The sequence below is a fragment of the Pollachius pollachius genome (genome assembly GCF_949987615.1).
Source record: "Pollachius pollachius genome assembly, chromosome: 8".
Lineage (NCBI taxonomy): Eukaryota > Metazoa > Chordata > Actinopteri > Gadiformes > Gadidae > Pollachius > Pollachius pollachius.
Genome location: NC_136941.1, coordinates 25,656,709 through 25,670,296, shown reverse-complemented (window position 1 = coordinate 25,670,296; position 13,588 = coordinate 25,656,709). Strand labels below are relative to the sequence as shown.

General features: G+C 43.6%; 1 protein-coding gene across 1 annotated transcript in view; it reads right to left on the bottom strand.

Annotated features, from left to right (window-relative positions):
- Nucleotides 1-7,921, bottom strand: part of LOC307079018 (integrin alpha-3-like) — a gene marked incomplete at both ends in the record, with an annotated part of 100,390 nt that extends 92,469 nt beyond the window's left edge. Inside the window, one exon of the mRNA XM_079741070.1 lies at nt 7,716-7,921. Coding sequence (XP_079597196.1) covers nt 7,716-7,921 — 206 coding nt within the window. The remainder of the gene's footprint in view (nt 1-7,715) is intronic.
- Nucleotides 7,922-13,588: the final 5,667 nt, after the last annotated feature.

Below are 13,588 nucleotides of genomic sequence, written 5' to 3'. Positions count from 1 at the left end.
AGATAAAAACAGTGTTAAATAAAAATAGATTTGATAGGGTAACAGGCCAACATAGATACATTGAAAATGATCACACTATTGTTAAGTGATTTTAATTTGAAAGATAATTTTAAAATGACAAGTGCCTAAATTAAGTTGCATAACCAAATTGAGCTAATATAGGCATACCTTGTTGAAATCTTATCTGTAATATGGGATTCTGTTTTGTTTTTCTATTAGGAGGAAGCAAGTCCTTCAAGTGCGCCATCAAGCAGCCAGCCTAATATAAAATAATCCTTTGCCAAGGGAGCAAAATAGGCTCCCAAATCAAGAGGCAAAGGAATTAGATGAAGCAGTGGCATTTTTTATTGCAAAGGACATGATGCCTTTCCAAGTGGTTGAAAAGCCTTTGATGCAGAAGATGGCCTCACGCTACAAGCTGCCAAGATGTCCTTTGTAAAAGAGTGAGCGGATGTTGAATAATCCAAAGTTGAAATCAGTATGGTCACTCTTGTGGGAGACAGCGCTAACTGTAGCCGACCTGGCTAGGTTGGCTAGCACACCATGGTCCACCCCTCTACTGGATATTCTCGGTTGACGGCGCGATGAAGACCAGAGGGAGTTGATTGTAGTGGAGTCATCGATGTTGAAGCTCCGTTGGGACCCACGGTGAAGATATCTCAGACAAGGTAAACGAGCGTAGTCCGGGCCAAGGTGCAGTGTTGATTGTAGTGGATTAAAGCGAAGTTTGCAAAGCTCAGCAGTCGAGTATTGAAGCAGGGCCGATGAGGAGTTTGTCAGAAAAAGCATGGCAGTCAATATGAGTGTAGCCCATTTGTTGATCCGAATTCTGGCTCACAGAACAGGGCTGAGTAGAAAGGTAGGTGTAGCCCCAGGTATGGGCGATCAAACAGTGTCAAACAGGTAAGCAGCTAGAGCCACATACAGAACTGATCAGATAGTATAACGTGATATCAGCATCAATGTATCAGCAGGGCAATAGACAGTAAAGGAATGACCGTCACACAAATCAAGTTTAGCTACAAGTTAGTTAAAAAGCCAGAGAGCAGCGGAAGCAAGTCACGCCAGCGTTCACTCAGCCAGCGAAGAAATGCTTCTGTGCCAACATTGATGAAACAAAGAAGGCCTGCATGGAGAAGCCATGAAGCTTCTTCCTCCAACAGCTGCACCTCCAGGGACAGAAGAAACATCTGTTCTGCTGCCTCCTACAACACCTTGTATGTACCACATTGTATCTTTGCTGCTTTTATGTAAAGCACTTTTATTGCATTCAATATGTGAAAATGTGCTGCTGCTGTATAAGTTAATCGTTCTTGCTTTGCTTGCTTGCTCCAGCAGCACAATCAGAAGGAGCTACAAACGGTGAGGGAAGAGGCAGCAAGAACACCTTGTCTGGGATCCTGAAGCACATTAAGTCAATTAGAGCAAGACAGGATGACAACATCGATGAGAGGGGACCCATGACATCTGAGCAGACGCTGAGGAATGAAATAACCCTGTACTTGTCCATGCCATCCATCGACGAAGCTGCTGATCCCTTGCAGTGGTGGACTTACAACCAACGGCAGCTTCCACTCCTAGCTAATGTGGTGAAAAGGTTATTCTATATCCCTGCAACAAGCGTGCCATCTGAGAGGGCATTCAGCACAAGTGGGCACATCCTCTCTCCCCAAAGGCCCCGACTCACAGTTTCAAATGCAAACATGCTGTCCTTCCTGCACAACAACCTGTCCAAACACTCCTCAGAGTAATCAATTCATTGGACCTTTAACTTTAATAAATACATTACTGGCCATTAACCAGATACTTTACAGTGTCACTAGTTCAGAGAGAAAGAGAACAGTGGGCTTTAAGCTGAGGGCAGACTAGAGTGAGTGTCACTTCAGCTGCTGCTTTAATTTTTTTTTTCTCAGGTAAAAAAGCAGTAGAGAAGCAGTATCTTTATTTGGCAATTAGTTGTTTGAATAATTGTTGTTAATGTTGTTAAATGTTTAAGTTGTTAATAAATATTTTCCTCCGGGGAAATTTCTTTTTTGTATGTCTTATTTTAATCAGCAGTGCTACATCTAATTGACAACTAAATGTTAATATCGTATCGTGATATTAATTTTGATATCGTTTCGTACTAAAAATGTCATATCGTTACATCTCTCATCGGTTTATGGCTTAATCCGATCTAGCTGTCCCATGTAAACGCAGTGACAAGGCAAGAGTAGCGGCATTGCACTTGGCTGTGCTGCTCCCGATAGCGGACAAAGAAAAAATGGCGGACTTACTGTGCGTTCACACCAAAAGCGAATTGACAAATGACTAGCTGACAAATGACCTTTTAGCAGACGCTTATATCCAAAGCGACTTACAATAAGTACATTTGTCATAAGAAGTGAAACAATATATCGCTGTCAGGGACAGTGATAATGACAGCTGTGTTTTCAGTTTTGTGTTCAATAGTTAATGAGTGCAACATCCATAGTGATTTTGTTACCAAGTGTTGCAATCTCTGCCTCCCCCTGGTGGCTTGTTGGGGAAAATATGTTTGTGTGGCACATGGGTGTGACGAAGTAGAACAGGTGTGTTGTGGGTAGGAAGAACGTGTGACCGCGTGCGAATCAGTTGGAGTCATTGAAGGAATAAAGCCGAGTTCATTTTTCGTGCAACCAACCAACGTCTCCCTGTTTATGCTTCGGCTATGTCAACCTGGACCACTAGACAAGCAAGTTACCTGCAACGAGCCAAGTAATTAGTACGAGACCATCTCGCTCCCAACTACGGTTCGGAGCGTGGAAGCGGAGGAGGTAACACAAGTGATGATAAGCGGGAGTATTTATAGAAAATATCGTACGTATTTAAGTAGTTCGTATTTAAGCGGGAATCATTTTCATTTGCTCTCCATACCGCCAATCTAACCAACCAATCACGTGTAGTCATGCTTTAAACAAAACATATTTTTGAAATCGTCACATAAACAAACTAATCAACTAGACGAGGGATAAATAACAAGGGATATATCTCTTGTCTTTTATCCCTCTATTCCCGCTATTCCCAACTATTCACGGAGCCTGAGGTGAATCATTTTAAATTAAATAGTCTAGATAGATAGCCTAGTCAACTCTTTATTAATACCAAACGACACAAATCGTCGGCAATTCATTTAGGTGATTCGTAGCAGTAGCCTACGAGACCACACAGAACACAGGAGACAAGTCTGACTGGACATAAATAAAATACATCACATTAAAACTAGACACCCGTTGATTGACTGACTGACTGACTGACTGACTGACTGACTGACATGTTCCATTATTTGCCTTGCGGAGCCAGTCCTGTGCGCATATGCAAATTAGCCATGTGCGCCAATGTCAATTTGTTTGAGTGAGCGACGAATGAGTGCAGATCATGATTTGCAGGTGCAGATCAGTAAAACATATTTTAACTAGCCTACTACAGCACGCAACGTTTTTTTGTTCTCGGTTGTAATTACATTTAAGGAGGTTTTTATATGTATGTATATATTGGAGGGGAATCACTGTCCTACTTGCTGTCGATGCACTTTATCCAACAAGCAAAACCGTCTCAGCAATATGGCCAAAGTGTATGGGAGTTCACTCTTTGATATGGCTGTCTGTACTAAAAGCATACGGCTCCTTTAAATGCGTCTGCACAATTGAATTGTACGTCATGAGCGACTTGAGCGACAAAAGCGAACAGTAATATTGGCAGCGATACTTTATGAGCGACCAAAGCATCTTTGCAGCGCAATTCGCTTGTGGTGTGAACGCACAGTTAGGCGCACGGAAAGTCAGCACCAGACAGTGACTTAAACTGAAGACAACCACTGTGGCGGCAAACCACGTTCTTTGACATGCAATAAGCCCCTTTCAAACAGCGTTTGAGTTAAACTCACGTATCTAGACCGAAAACACACTAAAACCTGCCAGGCATCAGAAAGAGAATGCCTACACTTTAAGAGGTGAAAGTAATTAACAGTAATTTATTTGGATAAGTTTCACAGTAACTTATAAATCCGAAATGAATTTACTTATTTTACATTAGAATTAGATCTAGGCTAGTAAGGCTACATAATTGTATTGCCCGCACAACTTGGTCCACTTCCCACATATGCAGTCTTTCCATTTTACCTAGTGGAGGCTACATTTATTGCAGGATAACCAGCACTGCACTTTTTATAAACCTTCATTAATGTTAAAGTAACCTCTTACCAACTAAATCTTGTTTTATGGTAGCTGGTTAGCAGTAAATAGCGAAACGAAGAAGCTAGGTACAGCTTATTTGTTCAGCTAGCCCCGACTGGATTTTCTATTTTTAAGACACAACCAACTGCAGTACACGGTACATGACAATAAGGCAGTTTAAAAACATTAGTTGTGTAGATATGCTAAATGTTTGGATGAATGAAAGAAGAGGAGACACTTACCAGACTTCCTTGACACAAAGAAACCTTTAGAAAATGGTGGAGTGAAGAGTCGGGCACGTTTTGAAATACTAAGCGTACTTTTTACACCCCGTCTTTTAACTACTGATGGCCAAAATAACCTAACAAACACACCACATATACAGTACAGATATAGGCACATGTTAAAGGGGACATCTCATACCACCAGGTGTGAGTGTGATTAGCCATTAAAGCAGGTTTGAAAATGTGCAGCATTGTGACATCACAGGTGGGCGTGTCCAACTAGATGTGTGCTGGATAGGTCAGTCTACCAGCCTACCCAGTAGACTAGCAAACACTGCTCATCTATCCGTCACACATCTAGGTGGACACGCCCACCTGTGATGTCACAATGCTGCACATTTTGAAAACGGCTTGTAATGGCTAATCACACTCACACCTGGTGGTATGATATGTCCCCTTTAAGGCCCATGGTGAAGACATGTCCCAATGTTAGGGGCCTTCAGATGCTCACACAATGCACACACTCATTCGAATCTATCTGCTGATAACACTCGGCCACAGCCCGGGGTGCTCAAGGCCAGGCAGGTGTTCTCGAGAAACCCCCACACCAGCCTTGACACACACAACTCGCAACACACAATTCGCTAGAAGAAAACACATAAGACTGATACACTCTGAAGGACATTACGCTCATTTGAAGCAGAACCTCTACGGAGGCGAAGCTCCGGACGACCTCAGCGCTGTTAGGGACTTAGACATTTTCGCTCGATCGATCTCTTACGCTCTGTAGCTCAGTATAACCTTTTTCACCTTACTAAATAAATCCGAGGCCCTTGTGCCGACAATTTTATCTCCTCTCCATCTCAGTTTATCTGTTTAAGTTCAAGGCAGACTATTTTTCCAAACACTACCGAAATTGACACCAACACTAGGGGGCATTCTACTCCAGCTGTTGTTAAATTAACTCAGAAAGAGCTCATGCACTTTGACACTGCATATTTAACACTGGGGAACTTACTGTGTACATTTTCTGTGGCTGTGTCCCTGCACACGGAGCGCACGTGTGTGTGTGTGTGTAACGTGAAAGTAATTAAGTCAATTAGGTTGCATTCAGGTGATAATTGTTATCACCGTTTTTACATTCATTAATGTAATCTCATTGAAGACCCATTTTCTGCTGCCGTCAATGTGTTCTTTACACAGACCTTGTGAGGTTTGTGTGTGTGAGAGAGATAGATGAGAGGTTTCTTGTTTACCACATCACGTCATATTTAATAATTATGTGTAGTTGTGCTGGAAATTCCCAATCCGATCTGGCAACACATCCTATCTACACAAATGATATGCCATATAAAATCTGAGACTCAAAGGAGTCAAAAGGTATAAGCCTCCATTTGTGCGCTTTAGATTAATTAGATGTGAAGGAATAAGTTCAATAACATACCTTTCTAATTTATTACCACACACACACACACACACACAAACACACACACACACACACACACACACACACACACACACACAGAAGCTCAGCTATTCTTTATTTTCTCTCAAATGTATTGACCCTGATCACGTTAGCTATTTGTTTAACACTTCACTTTATTTGTTTCCCACCATTTTAATTTTTTTAAACGGTTTGCATGTTTACATTGTTTACTCCATTTAGACTCTGTTCAAGTCCCCTCACTTAATTAAAGCCATTTTACATTTCTTTACGTCTTAAACTATGTGGTTTTACTAAAATATATTTTTTCTATGTCACTTTGATCTACATCACTCACCACATTTTCTACAGGAAATGCATTTTCTAGTTTGATTTGCAACTTGCCACTTGTTTCTTCACTGATGTTGATTCGCTGTTCGTACGCTAGGAATTGCAAATCGAGTAAAATTAGGCTCTTATTAGCTACCTGGAGAATGGGCAAGGGTAAGATATATTATTTGAAAACAGATACGCAGTTTCCCATTGTTAGAGACATTCGGAGCAGGGGTGCTATTCCAGCCGTGTATTTTGGAGTCTTCCTTTGGTTATATTAATTTCTTCAATTTGGACAGCATCCAATGGCCCTTTTTCTTTTGTAGTTTTGCCTCCTCCGTTTGTGTGTGTGTGTGTGTGTGTGTGTGTGTGTGTGTGTGTGTGTGTGTGTGTGTGTGTGTGAGCTTGGTTAACCAACGTCTGTGTTAATTAACAACTTTACTATACCAAAAATATCTGGTATTATGTTGCCTCCCCTTCCGCTAGTAACACCACCCAACACCCTGGAGATCAGATGATGACACCACCGAACACCCTGGAGATCAGATGATGACACCACCCAACACCCTGGAGATAAGATGATGACACCACCCAACACCCTGGAGATCAGATGATGACACCACCCAACACCCTGGAGATCAGATGATGACATCACCCAACACCCTGGAGATAAGATGATGACATCACCCAACACCCTGGAGATAAGATGACACCACCCAACACCCTGGAGATAAGATGACACCACCCAACACCCTGGAGATAAGATGACACCACCCAACACCCTGGAGATAAGATGATGACACCACCCAACACCCTGGAGATCAGATGATGACACCACCCAACACCCTGGAGATAAGATGATGACATCACCCAACACCCTGGAGATAAGATGACACCACCCAACACCCTGGAGATAAGATGACACCACCCAACATCCTGGAGATAAGATGACCAACCACATGGTCAACCTAATGAGTCCTCCCCATACTGAGACCTCCTCCCTGTTCACCTGGAATCATCATTACTCCGGACTGTCTACAGTCTCGTTAAGGTGACCTACAGGTCACCTTGGATAAAAGCCTCTGATGAATGGCTTACTGGAAAGGACATCACTCCCTCCTCTCTCCGTCCTCTATATGTCTCTCCTCTTTACCCCCGTCTTTCTCCTCCCCTCCCTCCTTCCTCTCTCACTCCCTCCTCGTTCCCCTCCGTTCCTCTCTTCGTCCTCCCTCCGTCCTCTCTCTCCGTCCTCCCTCTGTCCTCTGTAACTCTCTCCTCCCTCCCTCCTTTCTCCTCCGCCTCCCTCCTCCCCCTCCCTCTTCCTACAGAGGAGGTTAGGTTTTTACTGATTTAATTATCTGATACACACACACCAAAACACACACACACACGGTCGCATGTGCACACACAAAAATGATCTTGAGTAGGTACACAAAGACATGCATGAATGCGCGCATGCGGACAAAAAGACACGCACACACACACACACACACGCTGCCACACTCTCCGTGGCAACAGTTGTTCAAAGCGAGGTGTACTCACAGAAATCGGGTCCTGTGGAGCGTCTGCTGGTGGAGCGCCACAGACAGGCCGAACAGACTGCCGGGAGCCCCGTGCTTGACCAGCGGTGCCCGGGTGTCCAGGTACACCGCCCGGCCCTGGGGCCAGAGCCCCCACAGCACCACCCACCACACCCTCCACCCCGGAGCCCAGCGGAGCCGGAGGAACACGGCGGGATGAGAGAACATGGAGACAAACTCCGCGCTCGGGTCCCACGGCGTCCTTAGAAAAGAGAGGGAGGGACACGAGATAGAGAAGGACACAAGAGAAGGAGGGGCAAGAGAGAAGGACAAGTGAGAAGAACAAGAGAGAAGGACATGAGAGAGAAGGAAGGAGATGAATCCACAGGAAGGAGACTATCGCTGGAGACACGTTTGGCGAGACAAGAAACCGCGAAACGCTACTTTATGGTCAGCATGTCAACACACTCTTATATATCCCTACCATTCTGTCTCTCTCTCTCTTTATCACTCTCTGGCCCCTCCTTTCTCTCTCTCTCTCTCCCCACTCCTCTCTCCTTTTTCTCATTCATATTCTACAGCATCTCCCGTGTGTCTCAGCGACCTGAACCTGTCTCTCGGACTCTCTATCCTTCTACTTGTCTGCCTCTGTGCCTGTCTGTCTGCCTGTGTGCCTGTCTGTCTGTGTGCCTGTCTGTCTGCCTATAATAAAGTAATCATGGCGCCGCATGAGTGGCAGCCTGTTGCAACAGCTCAGTCCCTTTCTTTGTTTTTGCTAGTTCTAGTGTTCCTTAATGTTTTTTGTCGGATGAATGCGCCTGTCGGTACACAGTTTCTGAGGATGGTGCTAGGTACTTTTGGAACTTTGTAATGTTACGTCGGGAGACCCATTCAGTCATGGCTCCATTGTTTACACTCGCAAACAACTGGTAGCACTATGCTATACAACGGTGCTTCCCGTGGACAGACCGGCTATCCCCACGGAAAAGGGGCTGTAGAGCTGGAGTCAAGTGCCGGGGCAAAACCACCAATTCCTTCCGTCATCATGGGGAACGTGAGATCTCTCCCCAATAAAATGGAAGAGCTATCGGCACTAACCAGACTGCAGTGGAGATACCGGGAGGGTAGCCTTGTTTTCCTCACAGAAACATGGCTGAATGATCTCACCCTGGATTCGCATGTGACACTGGATGGTTTTAAACTCGTGAGAGCGGACAGGGGGGCAAAGGAGAGTGGTAAGAAGAAAGGAGGTGGACTGGCGATGTATGTAAATAACAGATGGTGTAACCCACATCACATCAGTATTGAGGAGCAACGTTGCACCCATAGAAATACTTGCGGTCAGCATCCGTCCTTTTTGTCTCCCTAGAGAATCTTCACATGTCACTGCCATTACCGTGTACATCCCCCCGTCGGCCGATGCTGCCTCTGCTTGCGAGCTTCTACTCAATATTGTATCACAGTTACAGACATCCAACTCCCAAGCCCTCTTTCTCATTTCTGGGGAGTTTAACCACGCCCCATTGTCTTCCACTCTCCCCACATTCACCCAATATGTCAACTGTAACACCAGAGACAATAAAACTTTGGATTTGTTTTATGCTAATATCAAAGATGCATATAAATCAATACCCCTACCCCCATTTGGCCGTTCTGATCATAATCTGGTCCACTTGACCCCTGGTTAAATACCCCTAGTAAATAGACAACCACCAACTAAGAAGTATATAAGGAAATGGTCTTATGAGGCAAGCATGGGTCTCAAGGACTGTTTTGACAGTACAGATTGGGAAGTACTGTACAGTCCTAACAGGGAAGATGTAGAAAGTATGACTACTTGTGTCACAGATTACATTAATTTCTGTGTGAATAACACTGTACCTGTAAAGAGGGTACGGTGTTTTTTCCGAATAATAAACCCTGGGTGACCCCTGACCTGAAAACCTTGCTGAATCTGAAAAAAAGTTTTTTTGCATCTGGGGATAAAGAGGGGTTGAGGAGAGTCTTTTGAGGTATATCACTCAGGTATGCTGAAGTATGCACCGAGAAGGCTCCACTTCAGCTATGACACCACGCTGGCCCGCACACAACTGGCAGTCATGGATCACAACGCAAATGTGGGCAGGCCACAGGCTAAAACAGCAGAAGGTAAAGAGAGGTCTGCTTCTTTAAATCTGTCATAAATACATTTTCTAATACTTGAAAGATAATTTTGTTGTCAGCTTTGTGGATTATCATCAACATTCTAGCACCATATAGTCCATAATTGTACCATTTATGAGCCAACAACCCAGCATTTCCGGCAAGGCCTGATGGAGAGAGCTTTGCAGAAGAGGGATGAGCACAATGTTGGGCAATGGCCCCGACCTCCACCTCGCCAAAAAAGACTGCTTGTAAACATTGCCCCGTTGACAAGGCCTGATAAGTCTGAGCTCATTGCAAAGTCTACTTCCCGGTTCAAGGATCCTTGAAGCTTGACAGCAATTATTTGTTTACATTCACATGTTTTACATGTACAGATTCTTTTTGTATATAATAAAATTATTTAAAAAAAAAAAGGAACATAGTTGTCACACACTCAATTTCTGGTCTTGCTTATTTGATAACGGCAACGTTTTGTATTTAGTATGTTAACAAACTAGTTATTTAAAAAACTTGGTTGCCGCACACTCAATCTCTGTGGTCTTGTTTGTTTGATAAGGCCGAAATATTGGCGCTAAACAAGACCAAAGACATTGAGTGTGTGGTGATGAAATCTAATCGTTAATTTACCTTTCCAGCACCTCTGAGATTGTGATTTATATTCCTTATTTACACAATGAACAAGTTCTTGAAATACAAATTACTTTTTTGAGGTTTTTTATTATTTTATGTAGGTATTATACAAATATCTGCATGAGCATTAGACTGTGATAAAAATGTCCATTATTCACATGAAACTCACATAATTGTCATATCAAAATGGTCAGAATATTCTGTCAATGTCTTCTGCCTCCTTGAAACCATGGTACTCTCCAGTGAGGGAGGGGTACTTCTTCCTAATGGCTTTCAACACAAAGCTGGGCAGCACTCTCCTTTCCCTGCGGCCAAGGCGCTCTCCGCTAAGGGCCCACTCCGAGACTATGCGATAGGCAACCGGTCTGCATTGACTGGGGGTGGGTTGGAAAGGGGAAGGGAGACAAAAGCAACGGTCAGAAATAGGCCACTGTGGTCATGTAGGCAACTCTAACACATTGGCTTGGTCTACGTAGCATACAAACACGCGTTACCGTTCATGGCACTGTATTTACCAAAGAATGTGTCTGCCATCATAACATCCTTGGATAAAAATGCAAAAAGTGAGCGCTAGCAGTAGTACTACTCTACCACTACAAAATGAGCTATGATGAAAAACTAGATCACCCATGCATATAACGGTATCAAACAACTTACTTGTTTGATAACTGTCCATCAGGTCCCTCCAGAATCGGTCGCCTCTTCCAATTTATTTTCGGGACACGGAAAAAAGTTTCCAGTACGGCGCGGTTGACGAGGGATGGGAAATCCTCCATAGCAGTCACACAGCGTGTTTCTGTATTCATTTCATCCAGGGCACGACAAAAAAGGTCACACTCCTGGCAGCATAAACATTCTGCTTCGGTGCCCATGGGCTCACAGTACCCACAGGCACACCAAAAAATCCCCGCACACCGAGAGTGGTCTTCTTCCGCCTCCTCCACTGGCTGTTCTCCCATTCTCCGACTCCTTTCATCCTGTTCCTGCAGCTCTTCCTCCGTGTATTCTGGCTCATATAGGTATGGGCTCCCATCGAAATCAAATAAAATGTCGGTTTGATTGAAATCCGTGTTAGATTCAGCCATTTCGGTTCCTATCTGTTGAATACGCCGTCTGCTATGCTCGGCCCCCAACCTTTAAATGTCCATGCCGCCAACGCTTCCCTGTAGTCACTTGCGTCAACAACGTGCCATGCTTGATTGTAGCGAACAAATATTTTGTAACTGTAACTTACATATCGTCACCCTCTTAAAGTAATGGCCTAAGTCATATTTTCAAGTTGTTCAGAAAACAGAAAAAACTGAACCATATATAGAGTATATGATATTTATGAATCATTTCAAACACAAAGGTTATGACAATAGATTACTATTGATATACAAATAATGATGTCAGTCAATTGTGTAACATAAGAGGATAAGATGACTTAGGCCAATTTATGAACATGCCTTTGTGATTTACTAAATTTTGAACCTGCCTTGGGCCGAATTAATTCTGGAATAAGTGAGGCAAAACAGTGCATTTATTTTTTTTCCCACTACTGTAACAGACCATGAGGAAGGGTAGGCCTATGCCACAAACATTTGAATATGCTAGTGGAGCACACATAGACTCAGAGGAGACAGAGGGAAGTTTGGCTGTGAATGACACTTTAATTCAGTAAAGCAAACTCAAACGTCACAACTGTAATAACTCTTAGCTAAACCAAACAAATGGCAGGAAAACTTTCCTCTGTGATAATATCAAATGATTTTTCAACTCTGTGCACAATAAAGCACAACTTAACAACTAAATATAATAATATAATAATAATAATATAATAATAATATAACTTAACGTTAATAACTTAACAAAACGCTGAGGAGGCATGTGCATCTCCTCACTTCTCCCTCCAGCTTATCTGAGCTGGGTTATTCTCACTTATTTTGACTGATGCCTATTGATGAGGCAAGTTGTCGAAGAAGGGATGACACTCGATCGGCATGACATGTTTCATTGACTGAAGGTCCTGGAATTTTCTCTCCTTGATTGGCAGAGCACATGGAAATACTCTTATCCATGCCATCGGCTCTTTTGGCACCTGTATCCTCTGTGGCAGTGCTTCCCATGCAGTGTTCTCTGAAAAGGATAGCTTGAAATGGACCTTGCCATCGCTGCTAAACTGAAGAGCCCGCAAATCATGCACAGTCGGATCTCCAGCTTTATTGCCTGGTCTGATGCTCAAGAAGTAAGAATCATTCATACTCAGGAATTCATCATGCTTGAGCACCTTCACATGGTAGGGTGATGGTCTGATTCTTGCAGTCTGGAGTATGATTACATACTCTCTGTGGGTGAAGATATCCACAACCATTTTGCGTTCAATGGTACTATGCATGCTGTCACACTCCATTTGTGTGTGCCCTGCAACAAGGTACTTCTGTGTTATTAGTACCCCGTGTTTCCTGGCAAGCTCAGAGTATGCATTTGCCACAGTTGCATTTCTGTTCTGATAACCACAGCCATCACTCCACACTATTATCTCCTTGATTTCTGGATGGTCTTTGATCACACCTTCAAAATGGCGATATTGTAGATGTGCGAAAACCTCGCTTTTCAGGCCACCCTCTGATTCGTCCCAAGTATAGCAGTAGCCTAGCCTAAAGTTATGGATCTGCAGTTTCGTTTTGTAATACATGCTGCTGGCTTGGGTTCTTGGAGACAGCAGCACGGCTTGCAAGTCCATTGTCCAAACAGACTTGTCATTGTTTGCAGAATCCTTGTCGCGGGATTTCTCTTGCCTCGCTTCATCTTTCTTGGCAACATGTGCATCATACTCAACCTTACTGATATTCCCATGCTTGAATGAAACACAAACATCACACTGATCTTTTCGCGGGATGAATACGGAATAGTTTTCTTCATGGAACACATCTGTGAAACGTCGTATCCCAACTGCCCTAACTTCAACAGTTGCAGCCGCCTGTTCATATTCCCTATGTAGTTGGGAGATGGTTGTGCCTGGGTGAAGGAACCTCTTGTTTTTGTAGGTTGCTGTGCTTCTGCAGTAGTGTGAATCAACAGTGGGCAGGTCCTTCAACCAGTCCTTAAGGAAATCTGTGACACAAGTTTCCAGCTTTG